The sequence below is a fragment of the Fistularia commersonii genome, chromosome 22 (assembly GCF_037954325.1).
Source record: "Fistularia commersonii isolate RoL2024-O1a breed Wild chromosome 22, RoL_Fcom_v1.0, whole genome shotgun sequence".
NCBI classification, from domain to species: Eukaryota; Metazoa; Chordata; class Actinopteri; order Syngnathiformes; family Fistulariidae; genus Fistularia; species Fistularia commersonii.
This window is the reverse complement of record NC_141305.1, coordinates 1259121-1282500: the sequence shown is the minus strand read 5'-3', so window position 1 is coordinate 1282500 and position 23380 is coordinate 1259121. Positions and strand designations below refer to the sequence as shown.

General features: G+C 43.0%; 1 protein-coding gene across 1 annotated transcript in view; it reads left to right on the top strand.

The window, feature by feature from the left end:
* Positions 1-23380, top strand: part of LOC147221237 (transmembrane protein 132B) — a 309075-nt gene that overhangs the window by 158589 nt on the left and 127106 nt on the right. The window contains exon 4 of the mRNA XM_086169493.1: positions 974-1114. Within this exon, the coding sequence (XP_086025619.1) occupies positions 974-1114 (141 nt within the window). The remainder of the gene's footprint in view (positions 1-973; positions 1115-23380) is intronic.

Here is a 23380-nt window from a genome sequence, read left to right as displayed (position 1 = left end):
GCTTGCTTTTAAGCAAACGTCTTGTTTGGGGAGTTCAAAATGTTTTGCTGCATGCAGAAATGTCATCTCTGCAATTGTTCATTGATTTAAAAAAAAAAAATTGCAACACATTTTGTTTAAACAAAGCACTGAGGAAAATAAAAATAAACGCTATACGCCGTGTTAATTCATTTCAAATTTCAAAAGGGCTCCAAATGACTTTTTGAGTGGTAAAGGTTGCCGAACCCTGGTCCCGGTGATAGCAAGCAACCCCTGCAGATGCATAGCAAGCCATACAGAGAATGAATGAATGAATGAATGAATGAATGAATGAACTGTCAAAATGAGTGAAGTCAACAAAATACCGAATTGTCTCATTCAGAAACGCCGTCGCGTGTGAAATGGCTTGTTGGGCTTGTTGGAGCCGAAGCTCCGGTCCATCACCCAGAGGACGGGCGATCCGTAGAAGTCGCTGTTTCGTCAAAAGGCGTGAGACAGATGGGGCGATTCCATGCCAATAATCCACTAATCTGCTAATTGCTCTCTTGCACTACGAGGGGTCGATAACCCTGGGCGGCAACAATGGCGAGTCAGAAAGATGGATGAAGGAGAGGCGTCGCTGGCCGGGAACTCATATTTAGGGAAGGCTGAGGGGTAAAAGTGGTAAAATGCACCGGAAATCGCGGCAGATGAGTTGGCTGACATCGGGAGGATAAATCCGCCCAAACTGACGATTCGGTCCTGAACGCACCTGCATGTTTAGTTTCACAGGGGCTCCTCTGGACGCTCCCTCTAAGTCGGCGAAATTTTCTCCCTTTTTTTTTTTCACGAACAAAGCTCGGAACATGTCGGGGGATTAAAGAAAAGCGGCGAGGAATTTCCGAGCGAATCAATTCCACTTTGAAGCAAAAGTCCCGCGACGAGTCATTTGGTGTTTCCCGGTGAACTTCCCGGACTCCTTGGATTAACCCGGCTTTTTCGCCGTCTCTCTCAGGGTTTGGTTCCAGTCGGGCATCAACTTCCTGGCGGTGAAGCCCAGCGACCTGGTGGCGTGGGAGATCAAGCAGGAAATGGCGAGCGGCAGCAGCGCCCTGGCGGTGATCTGCCAGAGGAAGGGCTCCTCCACAGCCGAGAGGTAGGAACCACCGCCGATTTTGTTTTTCCCCCCGCCAGCCTCCTACGTACGGCGTCGGCTGGTTAGCATATTCCTTTTGTGCAACTATTCTTGGATGCACAACATGTCTGGAAAATGAAAATTATTCTTCTTTACCGACGGATAATTACCGATGTCCCACATTCAGAGAGTTTCCGGCTGTTTTAAAGTTTGAAGTGAAGGTTCATTAAAAATCGGGAGTCATTCTAAAAAAACGCTCTTTGGGTGACGGGGAGCTAAATATCTATTTATTTGCATAACTGCACATCACCCACGGTGGGATCCAGAGGCGTTTGGAACACGGGGAGCTTTCGGCTCGGAGCTAGTTTGCATTTGAAGGCAGACCGTTTCCCGCTAGCTGCCGACTGACTCGCAACGCGTCGAGTCTGATTTTTATTCAAAAAGTAGCCAAACCCAGTCGTCTGATGGCGCTTTCCATGTGGAGCGAGTCTGGACAACCTTATCGGCAGGACATCCCGGCTGGATGCCGGAGGCCTTCTGCCTCCACCAAAGTGTAGAAAGAGCGATAATAGCTATTGCGCTAACAACTGCGTGCTAACAGCTGCGTGCTAACAGCCGGAAAGATAAGATCGGAAAAATTAGAATAATACACGTTTGCGGGAGGTGACAGGGGAGACGTCTGAGATGATGAGGAGACGAGGAAGCTGTAAATATTAGATTAGATTAACTTTATTGTCATCACACAAAGTGTAGAAAGAGCGATAATAGCTATTGCGCTAACAGCTGCGTGCTAACAGCTGTGTGCTAACAGCTGCGTGGTAACAGCTGCATGCTAACAGCTGCGTGGTAACAGCTGCGTGCTAACAGGTGCGTGCTAACAGGTGCGTGCTAACAGCTGTGTGCTAACAGTCGGTGCTAACAGCTGCGTGCTAACAGCCGGAAAGATAAGATCGGAAAAATTAGAATAATATACGTTTGCGGGAGGTGAAAGGGGAGACGTCTGAGATGATGAGGAGACGAGGAGGCTGTAAATATTAGATTAGATTAAACTTTATTGTCATTACACATGTAAGGATACAGAGTAACAAAAGAGGGGATGCATATTAAAAATGTATGAAAAAAAAAAAAAAACACAGAAAATTAAGCTTAAAAACATAAAGGAACCAAAAAATTAAGTTGTAACCCTAAACAAGATAAAAATAATAATACCTGTATTTTGTGGAGTATCGCGCGCACTGCGTTATAAGGCGCATGATAAAAAGCATGGTATATAAAGACAAACAAAACTTTATTCATCTCGCTTTGTTTCCCGGGAAACTGTTTGGTTGTTTTTACTCGGCGCAGTTCATCTGCTCGCTTCCTCCACTTCCGTCCCATTGATCCATTCATGTTGAATTCTTTGGCGGCTGCTCTTTTCCCATCATCTACTGCCTGACTGATCGCCTGGAGTTTGAATTCCGCTCTGTAAGCATGTCTCTTAACAGCTGCTGTTTCTGGAAGTCCTCAATAGTATTCTATAACGCTCAGTATGTACAAGTATAACAAAAGGTGTCGGAGGTAAGCGTACCGCATACTGCTCTCTGATTGTGTATGGTCGAGGCTGGAACGACGTTGTATCCCAGGACTACATAATTAGTTATCTAACATGGTCTGATGTTGAAACCAATATTCAAAGAAGGACCCACTTTAATAAATCATCCCGTCTTTTTTGTCTCTTTTTGTCAGTCTTTTTTTTCCCATTCTGTTGTCCATTCCTATTTTTGATATTGTTGTTCTCTCTGTTGTCTATTCATTTGTGCATGTCTTGTGCTATCTTGTATTTATATTTATATTTATATCTTTACTGGTGCAGGACATGTATGCTCGTTGTGAGACGGTGGTGCGGTGTGCTGGATGAAAAAGCATATGACAGGGTGCAAGAGGAGCTCTGGTATTGTATGAGGAAATCTGGAGTGACAGAGAAGTACGTTAGACTGGTGCAGGACATGTATGCTCGCTGTGAGATAGTGGTGCAGTGTGCTGCAGGGGTAACAGAGAAGTTGTAGGCAGAGGTGGGACTCCACCAGGGATCAGCTCTGAGCCCCTTCTTGTTTGCATTGGTGATGGATAGGCTTACAGATGAGGTTAGACAGGGATCTCCATGGACCATGATGTTTGCAGATGACATTGTGATCTGGAGTGAGAGAGGAGAACAGGTTGAGGAAACTCTCGAGAGATGGAGGTATGCTCTGGAAAGGAGAGGAATGAAGGTTAGTCGTAGCAAGACAGTGGGCGAACGGCAAGGCTACAGGGAGTGGAGATCAAGAAGTTGGAGGATTTCAGGTACTTTGGGTCAACAGTCCAGAGCGTAGGAGAGTCTGGAAAAGAGGTGAAGAGACGGGTTCAAGCAGGTTGGAATGGATGGAGAAAAGAGTCAGGGGTATGAAGACATAGTAGACTAATAGTTGGTGTGAAAGAGGAGGGTCCAGAGAAGAGGGTTAGATGGAGAAGGTTGATTCGCTGTGGAGACCCCTGAAGGGGAAACACCAAAGATGTTTGGCTCAATCAAGCCAAAGGTGCATCAAAATCTTTTGACATGTCAGTTTGCCGCATAAAATAGTTCGGAGGTCAGTTCTTTCATAAAGGGAACGGCTGATTTTTGAGAAAATGTAAGTATTTTAAGTGTGCCGTATAGTGCGAAAAATACGGTAATACATTTTATTTAAAGCTCCTTCAACACGCAAGGACACCGTACAGATGTTTACAGATGCACTAAATACAGATTTAAAAGAAGCAATGGAAATAAAAACAATAAAAGTGACAAAGTGGTAAAAAAAAAAAAAAGAATAACAACACAGCGCAAATAGTAGCCATAAAATGATTATGCAAATAAAGGATATAACCTCAAATAAACAAAGACTATGTCGAATATATATACCATATCATGCAAAATATAAAAATAAAAGAAATAAAAGAAACGCCTTGTGCAGGGAATGGTTTGAGATGCGGGTCGTAAAAAGCAAATGGTAAAAATAAACGGATCCAGGAGAAATATGATATGATATTTTAATAACGTTTATTTAAAATAACCTATGAGCTGCAGCAGCTAGCTTACAATCCAGCGGGATGTTGTTCCCAGGTGTGTGTGTGTGTGTGTGTGTGCGCGAGGAGGGTTAGATGGATGGTCCGAGGGGTGGCGACGACAAGCATTATGGTCTCACACACACATTCTCACACACACATTCTCACACACACTCACGCTGCAATCTGACAAAGCGAACCAGAAGGCCGATGCTTCCATCCTCGCGTCGTTCACGCCTTTTTTTTTTGTCCTTTTTTTTTAAATCGAAACGAGACTCTTTTTGCTTTTTGTAAGTAGAATTGATTGTTTGTGTGTGTGTGTGTGTGTGTGTGTGTTTGCGCGGCGCTGATCTGATGAGGGGGTTTGGGACGGCGCTGCATTCTAATCAGTTTATCTGGGAATCAGCACATCAAGTAATTGGAACTGCAGACGCTCACTTTACTTTAACAAGCGGGGAAACACTTTATCTCTCTTAGTTAAGGTTGATGTTGCGCCGCCGCCGCCGCCGCCGCCACCCGTCTCCTCGGCGCCGCAGACGCACGCGTGCATTATTTCCCACTTTTTGAATCCATCACCGCCGCTCTTCCCCGACGCCTGCCATTAGCGAGATGGCGGAAAAAGCGTCGGGTCGCGACCGACACGTCGGCTCTTTGTGCAAATGCGGATCTCCGTCTCGTCGCCGTCTGAGATCTTCGGCGCCGAAGAAGCGTTGATGAGTCGGGTGTTGGCGGCGAGGCAGCGAGGCAGCGAGGCAGCGAGGCCCGGGCTGGTCGTCTGCGGCGGCGGCGGCGGCGGCGGCGGCGGCGGAAAGCCGAACAAGAAAATGTCTGCCAGGAGAACTTTTCAGAACTTTTCTGATCCTCCAGACCCCAAATAATAATAAACAAATAGATAAATAATAGATAATAAATAATAACAAATAGTAAATAATAAACAAAAAAAGAATATTTATTCAAGCACATTGATGATATATACACACACACACACACACACACACACAGAGGCACTGCTGCTTCCAGACAGCCTTAATCAGAATAGAATAGATCCATCACGCTTGTCCACAGAGTAAAAGGAATCCCATTTCATCATCTGCAAAATGCAAAAACCCATTAATTCAATCTAATTTAATTTAATTTAATTTAATTTTTTACAAATTTTTACAAATTTTTACAATTTTTTTTAACAATTTTTTACATTTTTTTACAATTTTTTACATTTTTTTTACTAATTTTTTACTCATTTTTACATTTTTTTTTCTAGAATAAGATAAACTTAATTGATCCACATTAGGGAAATTCTTTTGTCACAGCAGCGTAACAACTTTACCCAACTTTATTTTATAACTTTACTTCATAACTAATTTTCACCCAGATGTCCAGAACCACCAAAGCTGTTCAGTTCATTTCTTTTTTTGTATTTTTGGATCTTTTTTTTTGGATCTTCAAGCCTCCTCTGGTCTTCCAGATGTCTGGGTTCCTCCAGGTGGATCCAGGTCTTCTGATGTGACGACGCAGCTGCAGCTCTCCATCGAAGCCACCGGCGGTCGATGTTGTTTTGTTTTCCCGCCTCGTAAAACACGTGGCGGCTTCCGCCTCCGTGTCGTCCGCTTCGGCCTCCCGCGTTCCCTCGCCGCCCGTGGGAACGCCGGTCTGAGAAGTTCTCGCGGCGGCTGTCGGCGCCGGATGTTTCCGGATGGCGCCGCACGCGGAGCGCCGTTCTCCGGCCTTGAAAACCCTCAAGTTTGGATGGGATTTTCTTTTTTTGATCCGTCGGCCGGCGTAGCCTGGAGGCGGATGAGTTTTCCTGGGCGTTGCCGCCCCGTCGGGACGGCGGCGTGGAAGGCCTGAAGGCGGCGGCGATTCTGAACGGATTCTTGTTTCTCCTCGGTTTGGACGCCGTCCGCGAGCGGCGAGGTGGCGTTTTACGATTCATCGTCTCGCCATGCAGGAAGGGAGGGAAAACGGTCGTCAAAGTGACGTCAGGAAACCCAGATTATGACACGTCTCTTGTGATCTCAAGAACACACACACACGCGTGTGCATGTGCATGCATGCACACACACACACACACACACACACGAGTACAAATGCTGTTGTTTTCAAAGTAATACTGCAAAACAAAGGAGAGACGCAGAGCTCAGATTACGATACGGCAAACGGGTGTAGCAGAAGGAGAATAGTGCTTTGTTTAAGTCACACACACACACACACACTCACACACACAAACAAACATACACACAGGTACTGCTGATTCCATACAGCCTTAATCGGAATAAGTCATTTTTAGACAAAACACACAAAGACAGACTAACATACACACACACACACACACAGAAATACACACACGCTCTCGCACACACACACACACATACACAATAATACACTCAGACATTGCTGTTTTCATACAGTCTTAATCAGTATATTGGTAGAAGTGAGGCTAACATTTTTCATACAAAATCCACACACACACACACACACACACAGAAATACACACACGCTCGCACGCACACACACACACACACACACACACATACACAATAATACACACAGGCATTGCTTTTTTCACAGTCTTAATGAGTATATAGGTAGAAGTCATTTTGTATGAAACACACACAAACACACATACAAGCACACACACACACACACACACACACACACACACACACACACACACACACACACACACACACACACACACACACTCTTGCAAAAAACGCATGATCACAACCTCTTTATCGGTGATTGCGTGGGCCGGGTCGCTAATTAAAAGAGCTGATGTGTATTAATCTCTAATGAGATATTACTGCAGGAGACGTGGAATCCCCCTTTTTTTTCTTTTTTCTTTTTCTTTTTTTTTTGTGAATGGGCGGCGGCGGCGGCGGGAAGGCGGGCGGCGGGCGGGGGGGCGAGAATTGATTCTCGCACCTTTTTAAAATTAGACGACATAATTTGATCCGACGCGCCGCAACGCCGGCTCTACGTGTATAATGGGGGAACGCAAGCCAGTGGGTGCAGGAATTAGAAGCAGCGTAGGCCCTGATGTGTGTGTGTGTGTGTGTGTGTGTGTGTGTGTGTGTATGTGTGTGTGTGTGTGTGATTATAATTGTATGTTTTCTTGGAAGTGGGTGTTTGATTGCTGTTTTACATGCAGCACATTTGCATTTATATACGGGATGACGTTCATCAACGCCGACCGTGACGGGGACTTTTGTCGTCTTCAGGGGAATTTGATTTTCATTTTGTAGATATATTTATTAAAATTTTAATTTTTGTTTTTCATTGGTTTATTTATTTTTATTTTTATTTTATTTATTTTTTTGCATTTTATTTTATTTCATCTAATTTTTATTTATGAATCAATCTTGATTTTGAAGTTGAGATAGAAGCTCTCCTGTCATTTAGTGGATTTCAGGCTGCAGTATTTTAATTTTTTTAAATTTCATGTTTTGCTGGCATGACATTTCATCATTTATCTATTTATCTATCTATTTAAATTAATCTTATTTTATTTATGAATCAAAGCAGGATTTTGCTGGCATGGAATTTCATTATTTATTATTATTTTTTATTTCATTTAGTTTAATTTAATTTAATTTAATTTAATTTAATTTAATTTAATTTAGTTTTATTTTATTATATTTTATCTTATTCTATTGATGGATTTTTTGGGTTTATGAGTTGAGATGGAAGCTCTGCTGTCATTCAGTGGATTTTAGGTTTGCAGTATTTTAAATTTTTTACATTTCATGTTTTGCTGGCATAGCATTTTACCATTTTTTCCCTCATTCATTCATTCATTCATTCATTTGTTTAATTTGATCTAATTTAATTTAATTTAATTTAATTTAATCTAATTTAGTTTAATTTTTGAATCAAAGCAGGCTTTGCTGGCATGGCATTTCATTGTTTATTGATTTAATTTAATTTAATTCAATCTATTTTTTTTCAATTCAATTTAATTCAATTTTATCTTATTCTATTTATTAATCAAAGCAGGAGTTTGGAGTTGAGATGGAAGCTTTGGGCTGCAGTATTTTAAGTGTTTCACATTTCATGTCATTGCTGGGTTGACATTTTAACACTCATTTATTTATCGGTCAAACAAAAAAATCGATAAATGAGTATTTTTGAATTTATAATGAGCGACGATGATAAACGGGTTGAAGTTTCTTCAAAAAGCACCTGAAATGTTCCTCACGGTGTTCGGTGAGGAACCTGCACTGGACTACAAGGAGGAGTTGTGACCGTTTTCTGTTGGTCGGTTCACCTGGAAGGTGGAGGTCCTCCTGATCTCCTGCTGCTTCAGCATCTCCACCTTCTTCCCGCATCATGTCCACCAGCTCGCTACCTTTCCCTGTCATGGAGAACCTTCTGTAGCTCCTAGAAGCTCCTCGGGTGCCTTCATGGACCTCTGCTCTGCTCACGGAACTCCAAGCTCTTCTGTCTTGCTCCATGTCTGAGGGGTTTCAACATCTCCATTTTGCTCAAACTAACTTCAGCTAGCTTGGAGGTTCTTCACAGAGCAGCAAGAAGATAAAAACCCTTCAACCGTCCACAGGTATCATGCAGGAACCTCCACCTCTGTGGTGTCCCTTCTTCTTCAACTTCTTCTGGTTTGTTTTGAGCGTGGAGCTTCAGCAGAAGCTTGCGTCAGTCCCTTAGCGGTGGAGGAGGCGGCTTCCTGGAGCGGCGTGGAGGCCGGACGCTCGCAGCGTTCCTTCTCCGAAGAAGCCGAAGTCTCCAGACTCTCCTCCGTCCTTCAGCGTCGAAGCCCACGGCTCTCGGCGGAGAAGATCTCGCGGCGGAGACGGCCGACGCTCATTAGTATTTTTATCACCCTCCCCGACACGACCGGATTTACGGCGCCGGCGAGCCGTTTCCACCGGGATCGGACCATCGGCGTCGCTTTTTCATCTGATGTCACGCCGATACGACCAAAGGGCGACGAGGCCGGTGGCGAGAGCTGTGGGCATGGAAACATCAAGAGTAAAAAATGTTTAAAAATTAAAAAGAAAAAGGAGAGAAAAAAAATAGAAAAAGGAAAAAAAAAAAAAAAAATAGAAATAGAAAAAAATAGAATAGAGAGAAAGAGAGAGAGACAGAGAGAGAAAAAATATAGAAAAAATAGAATAATTATATATATATATATATATAAATTTATTCTATTTTTCACTGATCACATATGGCATACATATATATATATATATAGAAAATAGAATGATTTTATATATATATATAGAAAATTATTCTATTTTTCACCGATCACATATGCCATATATATATATATATATATATATATATGTATATGTATAAAAAAAGAATAATCTTATATATATAATCTATATATATATATATATATAAATATATATATACAGTAAACCCTTGTTTTTGGCGGGGGTTACGTTCCAAAAAGAACCCGTGATAGGCAAAATCCGTGAAGTAGAAACCTTTTTTTTTTTTTTACAATTATCATACAATTAAATACTCTATTATGTATTGAAAAGAAAGAACAAACCATTTTACAGGCTCAATCATTTGTTTCACGAATAAAAGTACTGTACTTTAGAAAGTTTTTTTTCAACAGATAACTTCTGTACTGTCAAATAATAATTTTAATCATCAATGTGAACAGAAGGCTTCAAATGGCGGAGATTAGCTCCGCCCACCGCGACCCGAGGAATTGGATTAAATGGGAGAAAATTGAAAAGAAAAAAAATTGCGGACAGTTGCAACTCTTTTTGCATCCTTATTAAAACTTCTTGCTGCTGTCGTCCTTATGGTTTTTTCTTCCTTCTTTATGGAACGAACGGAAGATTCATTCATTCCGTAATGCCGACCTACAGCCGCATAGCTTTTAGCTTCCCTTAGCATGTCCAGAAGTTTAACTTTATCTGCCATAGATAGCATCTTCCGCTAACTTTTGGGCCCTTTTGTTGCTCCAGAGCGTTTTGTCAACATTATGGGTTTTAGAGAAACTCGAAATTGCGAGAGAATTTGCACGTACGTCATGTAAATTTATCAAGCTGTTTTACGTACGTGTACATATTAAACTGCAACGTTGTTGACCCACAGGTAGAGAAGAAGCGGAGTGACTTTTTAGCCAATCAGAATGCAGAACACAATGCAACGCAAACCGTGAAAAGTAAACCGCGTTATAGCGAGGGATCACTGTAATAAAATTACTTTACAATTTTTTTTCAAAATTGTCGATAAAAAATTGCTCTTCATTTTTAGAATAAATATCGCATGAGTTGCTTTAATTACACTCAGCGTGGGGGCGGAGAAAAGAAACCTGGTGTGATGATCACAACATCCAGGACGCTGTTTTTCTAGATTTATTCGACAAATTAGGCTCATTATTTTAGACGCCATATATGGTCGTATATCTCTAGACCACGTTTGCATCGTGGCACCGAAATTCGCCGCGTCCGCACCAAACCTGCAGGTTTCTTATTAACCTCAACTAACACATAAAAAGTGGTCCAATTTTCTCGTTTTTGACGACGACATCTTGCCGTCGAGTTCAACGGAAAAGCAGCTACATTTCTAAAAATAAATAAAAATGTTATTTACAGCCCTGGAAGCCACATTGCTGCCATCTGCTGTAAGTTGTGAGTCGCGTCGTGTTGCTAACGCTGGCTAAAACTGAGCATCCCAAGCGGATAATATAATATAGGAACTGCATTTTTATTTTAAAAAAATGATATGATTTTTACGTATTTTTTTATTTGTAGATTTATTCCAGGGGCCTGATTGGCCCCCCTGGCGGGCCGGTACTGGCCCGCGGCCCGTACGTTTGACACCCCTGCTCTAAATTGCATGTGATATGAAAGACTGAATGTTTTTTTTTTGTCTCTGCATGACGTTTGGATGAAAGCTGAGCAGTTTTACGTCTCTTTATAACTCATGAATGACAGAGTGAACATAATATATGGATGAGAGGGTGAATTTTTTTTTTTTATTATATGAAATAGTGAATGGTTGTATGTCTCTACAGGACCAACCTGACTGCAGGAAAGCTGCTGGAAATGAATGAATGAATGAATGACAGTAAAATTCATATTATTATTCCAGATCCAGAGTTTTTAAGAAACACTTCTCTGATTTGCTCCAACATGGCAGGAGTAAAAATGCAAAAAAAAAAAAAAAAAAAGGAAAAGTCATCCTATAATTCTGGTTACTGCCGAACGAATGAACCGTCCTGATAAGAATAGTTAGTTTGCGTAAAAAGGAGAGTTTTTCACGCTGAGAATTCAAAATAGAGCATTTCGCCTCTACTTTTATACTTTTGCTACGTCTGCTGAACATAAACGACGTTTATGTCCTTGTAAAAGTGTCGTACTGCTGTCTACGGACTTAAAGTGGGCTCCAATCTCAGCGGGGAGGTGGTCACACTACGGACACACACACACACACACACACACACTTTCTTACGTATGAACACACACACACACACACACACACACACACACGTCACTGTTTGCTGCTGAATAACTTACGATGCGGTTATGTAACATTTATGAAATGTATGACAGCGTTTAATGAATAAGTGATGTGTGTATTAGCTTACCTGTGTGTTTAGACATTCAGTCATGCATACTGTAGGAGTGTGTGTGTGTGTGTGTGTGTGTGTGTCGTCAGGGGGGTGACCAATTGTTGAAAGGTCTTATTTGTGCAAAAGTTCTTTCTCTTCTGCAGGAAGTCCACACAATTAAAAATACCAAGTAAATCCTACTTGAAGCTACTAAGCACATGCACGCGCGCGCACATACACACACACACACACACACACACTCGGCACAAGGTTAAGTGATGTGTTGTTTTGGCAGTTTGTAACATTTGCAAAAGAGTTGCAAGGTGTTATTTGTTTATAAAGACAAAGTAACTTAGCAGGAAGGCTTTTGTCTGAGTGCTGGCAGTCAGCCTCGGGCAGGGGAGCACACACACACACACACACACACACACACACACACACACACACACACACACAGACTTGTGGCAGTCCCTGTTGGTATACAGGGGGATTAAACCACAGCTAAAAGGCAAAAGGGTAGGGGGGAAAACACAGAGAGGACCAGGATCAGGACCAGGATCAGGATCAGGATCAGGACCAGGACCAGGACCAGTCTGCCAGGGGGGAGGAGGGAAGACAGCAGAGAGAGGGAGAGAGATGGAGGGAGTGAAAAGGGGAGAAGAACATCCTATCTGGTGATGTTTTTTGTCTTCAAGAGAAAAATAAAGGACTTTTTGCCGTTGGATATTCATTCATTCCCATTCTAGACTTCTAATCCTGCACTCGCTCTCTAGATCACGGCTGTCAAACTGATTCTGGTCCGAGGCCACAAACACCCTCATTTGATGCCGGACCAGTAAAATCAAAGCGTAATTAACCAGAAGTAACACTAAGTACGAATGTTTCCTTTGTTTCAGTGTAAAGAACAGCAAAATGATAACAATCTTTCTACGTCATAAACTGTTCTTTAAAAAGGAAAAGTGAAACAAGTTCTGTCTTCTAAGTTCTCCGTGCATTTTGTTGTAACCGATTTTATTGAAACCGAGCACGCAGGTTTCTTATTAACCTCAACTAACAAATAAGAAGTGGTCCAGTGATTTCTCAGAAACTCCGCATCCACTTTTCTCTTTTTTGACGACGACATTTTGCCGATGAGTGAGTCGATCCAACGGAAAAGCGGCTACAGTTAAATGCTATTTACCGTGTTGCTAACTCTGACCAAAACTGTGCGCAACTAGCAGACAATATAGGAACTGCATGTTTATTTTTAAAAAAGTATTCATGATTTTTATGTATTTTTTCAAATTTTAATTTTATTGCACGGGCCGGACCGGACCTCCTGGTGGGCCGGCGTCGGCCCGCGGCCCGTACGTTTGACACCCCTGTTCTAAAGCATACGTCCTATGGACACACACACAACCATTCATTCATTCATGCTACTGACACACAGCCGTCATTTACATGTCAGACACACACATTCACCCTCAAACACACACTGAATATGGAAACTCATTCATTCAAACTCACTCAAATCAGACTTTTTAATCCCTCTTCCTTCAGCCGCAGGGAATCTTCAATTCTTTGTACTTAAGACCTTAAAACACTTGATAGCTTTAACCTTGACAGTTTATATTTTATTGTATTTCTTATTCTCCCTCCTTCCTACTATTATCTATAATTGTTATGTTTTTGCTTGAAACTCTGGCGCAACAATTTCCTTCAGGATAAATAAAGTTGTTCGCATCTCATCTCATTCATCTCAGGACAGGAAAACATTAAACTCTCTTGTCAAAATCTTCTTGTGGCGACAACTGGACGTATTTCTTCACTCCAAGACGTTTCGGCCCTGAAGAAACTTCTTGGATGACGGGCTGAAACGTCTTCAAGCGAAGAAGTTCAAGTCTGATTGTCTTGAAAATAAATAAAACGCGTGCATCGACCATAAACTTCCCACAATTCATGCCGTTCGTATTCGTTCTCCAAGGAGAAAAAGCTCTGTGTCTTTTGCGTCAAAGAGAACAATCTACGTTTGCATTTGGACTCCAAACACGGAGCTAAGTATGCTAAAGTTAGCCTTCCAGACACAAAACAAATTGATTTTGATTAAATATGATATTTTTCTTTATTCACTTGGATCATTGACTGATATTTCTTACTTATGACAGAGCAACCAGTAAACATATTTTTTTTACATCTATGCATATGCAAATGCATCTGTGCAAATCTTCAAATCTTTGTAGTTAAGACCTTAAAACAGTTAAGACAATTTATATCTCATTGTATTTCTTATTCTCCCTCCTTCCTACTATTATCTATTACTGTTATGTTTTTGCTTGAAACTCTAAAGTTGTTCTCATTCTCATATGGAACATTTTGGATTTGAATGCGTCATAAATTCAGTTATTTAACATAAAGGAGGAGTTAAATTTATTTTATGTGTTCATGTTGCAACCGTTGTGTTGAAGTGGGCCGAACATGGAGACTCCACACGTTAAGAAACCCTGTGGGAATCCAAGCGTGGACCTTCTGGCCTGGAGGTGGACGTGCGACGCGTCGACCTGATGGATCTCCGTGTTTATGATGGAAACATCTGAACCTCCAGGAGCTCCGATGGCGCGGAATCAAATCCCTTCCCCAAAAAATGGAAGCGCCGGTTGTCAATCACGGCTTGGCGTAGGCGGTCGGGACGCTCGTGCTGATGATGGTTGGTTGGTGGAGCTTCTCTTCTTCTTCTTCTTCTTCTTCTTCTTCTTCGCTCCACCACTCCATCACGGACCGGTGACCCGGGACGGCTAATTAAGACTCGCCGTTTGTGCGTTAGCATCATTCTGTCACTCGGCAAAATGACCCCGGCCACCTGAGCGCGCTCGGTCGCTCGGCTCATATGCACGCACACACACACACACACACACACACACGGGACAGAGCGTGGGATCACTGGGTTCATGCAAATTGCGAGCATAAACACACACACACACACACACACACTCGATGCTACGCCAGCGCAGTGTAGTTTTTCCATGTTTTTTTATAGGCCATTCTTTAAATAACCCCCCGATTCCATTGGCTTATTCCCCCCTGCTCTAATACCCCCCTCTTCCTCGTATTTGCCCCCCCGTCCCGTCCCCTCGCCCCCCCGGTGCCCCCGTTAAACCCCCCGGGAGGCCGTGCATCCGGATGCTCGGCTAATTAAGACGACCTACGCGGCCCCTCTTGCGTCGGCGCCCCCGTCCTCCCCTCCTCGGAGACCGACGTGTCACGGCGCCGGCGATGCTAACGCTAACTCCGCGTTCCCCTATGAGTGTGTGTGTGTGTGTGTGTGCGCTAAAGGTGTCGAGCGTTTGAAACGTCCCGCCTCCCGTCCTGCACGCCCTTCCTCTTCGGCTCTAACTCCGAGTCCCTCCGCTGGTGTTTAATTTATTCCTTTCATGGCGTGAAATCAAATAAACCCGGTGTCCTTGACTGGAGCGCTCTCCCGTGAGCGTAAGTAAACGAACAACGCAAACACGTTTTTCGGGGGGAGCCCGGGGAGATCGGGGTCCCCCCACGGGACCGGGGTCGGGAAGCATTTTCCTGCAAAAAAATACAGAAATGAAGGAGATGAAAAGTTGCAGCTCTTTGTGGAAACGCGGGACGGATGGTTGCGTTTCAGAGGACGGGAGATGGAAGTCGTTGTCGTTCCCGTGAAACCACTCGGGGGTTCAGGGACACTTGGACATGGAGAAAAGGGGAGTCTTGGATCCAACAGACAACTTCCAGATTCCTACTCACCGTCTTTGGCATCATCTGAGGACCTTCTCGGCCATCCAGGTTCTTGTCTTGACTTGAATTTCTTCACTTGAAGACGTTTCACTCCTCATCCCAGACATACAAGTCCGGTTGCCAAGACAAGAGGATTTCGACAAGAATATCCCCTTTTGCATTGCAGGAACTTTTTGCAGCTCCTGGAACTTTATTTGTGCATTCAGGGGAAGCAGGAAATATGGACCTCAGCTTCTTCTCTGAGTCAAGAGAAGGTCTTCTTTGGGTTCCATAGGAACTCATATGACACAGGCGGAGCTTGTAAGCCACAGTTGTCAAACTCATGTTAGCTCAGGGGTCACATTTTAAGCTATTCTCATGTGGGTCGGACCTGTATCTTGTATCTTTTAGCTTTGCAAGCTCAATTAAACTTGTTTGTTGCCCTCGAGTTCGACACCCCTGTTGTAAGCCGTACCGTTTTCGAAACTTATGGTGGTCACACCTTAGATGATTTGGTTTTTTTTTCGGGACAAAACGGACAGGAGCAGCAAGAAATGGAGCGACAAAGACGTCCGAGCTCTTCTTCTGTCCTGCTGCAGCGCTCGCAGATGAACATCTACATTTTGGACCAGAATAAGAGCACAGTTGGCTAACGGCTAACGGGGTTCTTCACAGAGCAGGGAGAAGATAAAAACCCCATCGACCATCTGATCATCCACGGTTATTATTCCATGAAAGCTTCGGCAGCTTCCACCTCCACGGTGTCCGTGTCGTCTTCATCCTCTTCTCCGTCGGCGGTTGGTTTTGGAGCTTCAGGTGTACGTCGCTTTTGGGAACTCTTCTCCAAGAGGTTCCCCTGGAAGAGGCTACTTCCCTTCAGACTCGCTCGAAGGCACTTCGGCAGCTCTACCAACTCTCCATCTTCTCTCCGCCGATATCGTAACACGACACAGGTGATCTTTCATCATCACTTTCGACTATATTTTCTTTTGAAAGCGCCATTTGTCAAAATTTCCAGCGCCCAACTCCCGTAGACCGTCAGTCTGGAGGGCAATTAAAACACCGCCTGTTTTGTCATTTAACGCCCAGACTTCCCCGGGGAGGAGTCGAGGCGTTATCAGTCCGAGCGCTGGAACGATTCATCATGTCCGACACTCTTCCAGAACTTATTAATTCCCATCTAATGTGTTCAGATTCGGGGACACCTAATAGGGTGTCGCAGATAATAACTATTAAAATGTTTTTTTTCTTTTTTTTTTAATTATATTGTCAAAATTCCCGTGTGACGAGCAGCCGTGGTCAACGCCCGCAGCTCAGGCGTCAACGACAGAACCCGAGGAACCCAGGTGAGATATCTCACAGGGTTCCCCGGTAACAATGCACGAGGTGAGGAGGGAAGGGAGGAAGGAAGGAAGAGAGGAGGAAGAAGTGAAGGAAGGGAGGAAGGAAGGAAGAGAGGAGGAAGAAGTGAAGGAAGGGAGGAAGTCAAGTCAGATTTTATTGATATGATGCCAAAGCACAACAGAGTAGTCTCATAATACTTTCCCTGATGAAGGAAGGAAGGAAGGAAGGAAGGAAGGAAGGAAGGAAGGAAGGAAGGAAGGAAGGAAGGAAGGATAGAAGGAAGGGAGGAAGGTAGGTAGGAAGGAAGGAAGGAAGGAAGGAAGAGAGGAAGGAAGAAGTGAAGGAAGGGAGGAAGTCAAGTCAGATTTTATTAATATGATGCCAAAGCACAACAGAGTAGTCTCATAATACTTTCCCTGATGAAGGAAGGAAGGAAGGAAGGAAGGAAGAGAGGGAGGAAGGTAGGAAGGAAGGTAAGGAAGGAAGGTGGGAAGGGAGGAAGGTAGGAAGGAAGGGAGGAAGACACAAACTCAGCAGGGCAGTATATCAGAGTATGGCAGAAAGCAGAGAAAGCCAGGGCTGGGATTTGGCGCCGAAATGTAGCCTATTGCTAATAGATGCTAGGAGTTCTGGAGAACTCTGGAGACCAACCAGCTCAGCGGCTTCAGATCCGTCGTTGGTTTCTGTTAGCAGGACCGACACTTTGGCTCTGATCGTTTCCATTGCAGGGCACGTCTTTGTTCCTAGAAACTTTTAGGGAATGAGGCTGTTTTCTTGGTGTTTGGACACTGGAGGAACCGGGGAGCTCAGATCCTAGAACCATCTCTTCTTACGGTTCCGTTGGAACAAATAAGATGTAGCTCCGTGGTGATTGGTGGAACTCAGAAGCCAGATTCCTGTTGTGGAGCACCTTTTCTTGGGACAACATGGACAGAAGCAGCGAGATATGGACTTTCAAAGAAGTCCAAGCTCTTCTGGCCCGTTACACCTCAGAGGGTTTTTTTTGACGCTCTGGGACGGCAGAGGACCGCAGACCTTCAGCTCCTAGAACATCTCAACCGTCTTTTTACGGTTCCATGGGATGTCACGTGACTTCGGTGATTGGTGGAACCCATAAGCCACGTGCACAGCGAGATACTTCTTGTTGCCATTTTTAAATCTTACCCTGGTCACTGGTCAGGTGTTGTGTTGGGGCAAAATGGACAGAAAGTGAGCGATGAAGTGAGCTACGCCTTCGTGGAGTTTCCACGGTCCGCAGAAGAACATCTACATTTTGGACCAGAAAAAGTGCAGTTAGCTAATGGCTAATGGGGTTCTTAACAGTGCACAGAGAAGATACAACAACCCTCTGATAGCTCATGGTTATTATTCCACAAACGCTGTGGCAGCTTCCATCTCCATGTTGTCTTCTTCTGCTTTGGTGGTTTGTTTTGGTGGTCCCTCACCGCCTGGACCAGGCTACTTCCTGGAACCAAATTCAACCTGGACCCTTCTTAGAACTGCGGTTATAAAAGGGCTAACAAACCAAAATAGTGAGCGAAAAAGCCAATTGTCATCTATCACTTTGGTTCTTGTGCTCGGTTTGATCCCTTCGCTGTCGTGGGGTCTTTATCCAAACGCTCCCTGCAAAATAAAGCCGCAGATTTGCGACGGGCTGGTGTTAAAAATGCAGCTGGCGCGTCGGCGCTCGTGGCTAGGCGGGGGGCCTTCATTGCGCCGGCGTTTAGATCGTCGCGCTCGGCTCCCCCGTCGCTCTCAGGATTGAGTTTCTTTAAAACCACTCTCATTGCCGCATAAATCCGACAATGGCTGTGATTATCCGAGCCCGTCACAAACGTAGGCGGGGGTTTCGGGTACGGTTGCGGATCTCGGGGTTCACATGTGGCGTCTCCGTCGGGTGCGACGTTAGCATCATCTCTTAAACCATCATCTAAGATTACCTCCGTTGGTTTCTATCACTTCTGAAGGTCCTTTCTCCAGACGGCTCGCGGCATCTGGAGTTAGCTGATGCGCGTTGCCATGGCGATATCAACCAATCAGCTCCCGCTGAGCCTCGCGTCGCAGGGTGACTAATTCACGCCAGCAGATGAAGCCCATTGGGCGAAATGTAGCCCGAGTTTTTGGCGCTAGCTAGCCGAAGCTAAACCAGCTTTCTCCGCCGTATACGGTCGTCTCGCTTCTCCGACTCCGTCTGGACATTTCCAGACATTTTCCGTCTCGTCCCGGCTTCTCCTTCCCCCCCCCCGGCAGATAATCGTCTGCAGATACGGAGCCAATCGGTTGTTTGGAACTGCGACGAGTCCGCCGTTTTCATCCCGTCAGAGAAGTTGAGACGGATGAGATTGAAACTTTTCGCGTTTCCGCTCCTGATGGAAAGAACCCGGCCTGAAGATTAGCCGTCGCTGGAGTGACAGATGTTTTAGGCGTCCGCAAAGCGGGCTGCTACCGAGAGCGGCGTCTCAGACCGATAAAATGTATACGTGATTGAAAAGAACTGATTTGGGGATATTTGTGCCAGATCTGCCCTCCGGGGATGTTTATTGTCCCTCCGTTAAACCCGACTGATGCTGCGGCGATCAATAGCTATACCGCTAGCGGCGCTACTTCACAGAAATAGAACTTTTTTTAAGAAGCGGTTTCAATTTCAGCCGAACGCAGCGGTTAGCATCCCGCCTCCCGCCTCCCGGCCGGAAGGTGCCTGGTTGGATTCCCGCGGGGGTTCCTCCCCGTGTGCGATAGCATCGTGCTAACCAATCTATTTTTTTCACATCAGTATTGGCCCTCATCAATTGTATCAAACCGGGGGTTCTTCACCAGGGTTCGATCGAACCCCGGGGGTTCGGCCGAGGTCGACACACACACACACACACACACACACACACACACACACACACACTCAGATACACACACACATTCGACTCATAGAATTGGTGCTAACGCGCCCCGCTTGCCCATCAGTGGCTGCAGGTGATGACGTCACACAGCCTCGCCCAGCTTGTCAACTTGTGATGGTACGTCGGGTGATTTCTTGATTAATATTCAAATCTCTTTATACTAATTATGTCAAAAAAAGAAAGCGGTCGGATAATTTTGTACAATCTGGATTCACACGTGTAACAGGACCTGATGGGAGTCGGTGTTTCTGTGTGAAAATCATGTTTTGCTGGTTTTGTTGTTTGAACACAGTGATGTTGATGCACGGTTCATTTTGTGCAGCAGTAAAACACATACCTGCGTCTTGAATATGAACCAAAAATATTTTATTTTTCCAATAAAGATGGATTTGGTGAATAAAATATGAAACTGGCGGGATTCAGTACCTCCAACAAGGTTAAGAACACAAATACAAATAAAATGAATAAAATAAAATAGAAATTGAAATAAAATAAAATAAAATAAAATAAAATAAAATAAAATAAAATAAAATAAAATAAAATATAATAAAATAAAATAAATCAAAATAAAATAAAATAAAATAAAATAAAAATTGAATTAAATAAAACAAATAAAATGAAATAAAATAAAATAAAATCAAATTTAAATTAAATTAAATTAAATTAAATTAAAATAAAATAAAATAAAATAAAATAAAATAAAATAAAATTAAACTAAATTTAACAAAATGAAATAAAAATTAAATTAAATTGACTTAAAATAAAATAAAATAAAATAAAATAAAATAAAACAAAACGAAATAAAAATTAAATTAAATTAAATAAAACTAAATAAAATTAAATTAAAATAAAATAAAACAAAATGAAATAAAAATCAAATTAAATTAAATTAAATTAAATTAAAATTCGACCTCACAGCACCAAGGACCCTGGTTCGATTCCGATAAGGGGACCTTTGTGTGACGAGTTTGCATGTTCTCCCCGTGTCTGCATGGGGTTCCTCTGGGTTCTCCGGGTTCCTCCCACAAGTGGTTCATTGGAGATCCTACATGGTCCAGGTTGTGAATGAGGAGGCCTGTACGACCTGTGGATGAGCGGGAAGCTTATGAAGACGTGTGTTTCATGGACAAATAGAAGCCGAAGATGGTGAAAACACGGATGCATATTTCCTGCTGTGAAAAAGAACTCTGTCACTTAAAGGTATATTTTTTTTTCCATCCCCAAAAGCCGTCAACAACACCTGCCCTTAAATCAAGATCCAACCCTCTCCTCCTCCTCAATCATGACCCTCCTCATCTTCCCATCACCGGCTCCATCACCAAGTCTCCGTTTTTCATCCTCCATCTGCTCTGTTCCTGCCATCCCTTTCTTTTCTTTTTATTTATTTCTCTCCGTTACTCATAGAACGCCCTCCCTCTCTTCCTCCCTCCCTCTCATTATCTATTTCCATCTCCGTTTCGGTTTCTTAACAAGCTGCTTCCTGTCTGTCTTGCACAGCTGTTGATTACCTAATTACCTAGCTTTTCACAAACACCAAGGAGAGCATGAGTGCACACACACACACACACTCACACACACACACACACACACACACACGAGCTCTCATGCAAACATAAAAAAAAAGATGGCTTGTGCAGAAGCTATTATAAAGGTTATATCCGTTGCAAGTTTTTTGTTTTTTTTTTCCGTTTAGTGTGACATCAGGTTTGATTTTGGTGTGTGTGTGTGTGTCTGTGTGTGTGTGTTGGAAATCATGAGAAGACCCAAATGTCTATTTTCCAGCTCATATGAGCTCAATGTGACACGTAACACATTCAGATGTGGTTCTTTGAACGCCCTCCAGAAGCGTAGTTTGAAAGCAGCGTGGTCTTAAACGGGCGGGAGGAGGCGGGGTCACGTCTCCAAGGTGCGAAAGATGATTGGATGGTAATTCGCTGGAATCATGCGGCGTTGCTTCTTGTTCTTTTTGTGTCTTCAGAAGTGTTTTGTCACCTTTTTTTTTTTTCCGTCAGTCTAATTTCCATAGCCATTATTTTCAACTGTTTGTGCAGCCAGTGAGTGCAGGCTTCTGTTCTCAGAGCATGTTCTCTTTATTTAATCAGTATAATATTTTTATTTTATTTTATTTTATTCTATTTTATTTTATTTACTGCTTATCCTGCACCCAGAGCCGCGGGGATGCCGGATCCTATCCCAGCTGTCATTGGCGAGCAACCATTCACGCATCGCATCGATAAATACAACCACTGAGTCTGTCATTCACATCATATAGAGGCATATTACCATTCACTGTCTCATTCAAATTTCAAATGAATAAAGCAACCATTCACATGTCTGGATAATGTACCGTTAAGCTTCCCCTTAACTAAAATTAATTTTATTTTATTTTTAATTTCATTTATCCATCTATCTTCTGCCCCTTCTCCTGCACTCAGGGATGCTGGAGTTTGTCCCGGCTGTCATCGGGCGAAAGGCTCGGTTCACTCGGGTCTGGTCGACAGTCAATTTTTCCAAATTTTTTAGAGCAATTTTCAATTTTTTTTTCCCAATTTATCTGCTGCATGTTTTTGCGTGACTGTGAGAGGAAAGCGGAGAACCCAGAGGAAACCCACACAGACACGGGGAGAACATGCAACCATGCCACCCTCAATTTTATTTTATTTTATTTTATTTTATTTTATTTTGTTTAATTTTATTTTATTTTATTTTATTTTATTTTATTTTATTTTATTTTATTTTATTTTATTTTAAGAATAAGAATAAGAATAAGAATAAGAATAAGAATAAGAACAACTTTATTCATTCCGAAGGACATTGTTGTGCCAGAGTTTCACATAAAACATAACAATAAAAAATAATAGTAGGAAATTGTATAAACAGTAAATAAAACGGGGGGAGAATAAGAAATACAAATAAAACTATAAAGTGTCAAAGTCAAGGCTGTAAAGTGTTTTAAGGTCTTAAGTGCAAAGATTTGAAGATTCCCTCCGGCTGAAGGGAGAGGAATTAAAATATATATTAAAATATATTAAATTATATTAAATATGTTAAAATATAAAAATTATTTGTGTCTAATACAAATGATGAGGGCCAATACTGATGTGAAAAAAAATATAAAAAAAAAATAGATTGGGGAGCATGATGCTGTATCATTGGCCACAGAATCTGTCCATTAAATAGATACATAACCGTACTGTTAATATCGCATCTGCTGAAAGCAAAGGGTCACACAGGTTGTTCTGTTTCGGGGATTCTGTTCTTGCAACCGGCAGCACTGACTTTCTCACCGACATCCTCCCATCAGACGCTTTCTATTTAATATCCAAAGGTCTTTGCTTTTGCATGGCACTGTGTTTATATTTGCCCTTTTCCACCAGAGTCTCTTGTTCCAGAGGCTCTGATTTCATTTAGCGCTCACGGTGGCTCCGCTCGCCGCCCAGACTCCCCGCGGCCGAGAACATTAAACATGCAAATCCCTCGTCTAAATACCGCCGTGTCCAGCGTGTCTGCACCTGTTGTTGTTCCTGCAATTATTCCCGGCTGACCACCGGCAACAGACGCGGCAGCCAAACATTTTGTTCTCACATTGTGGAACACAGGGCTGCCGGATTCAGTGATTTGTGTTTGGTGCACAAGGATAAAGAAATAATAGGCCTGAAAAGTAAATGAAAATTAGAATTTGAAGGAAAAGAAAAGGGGTCATGTAAAAAGTTGGAGTCTGCATCGCGGGTTTCA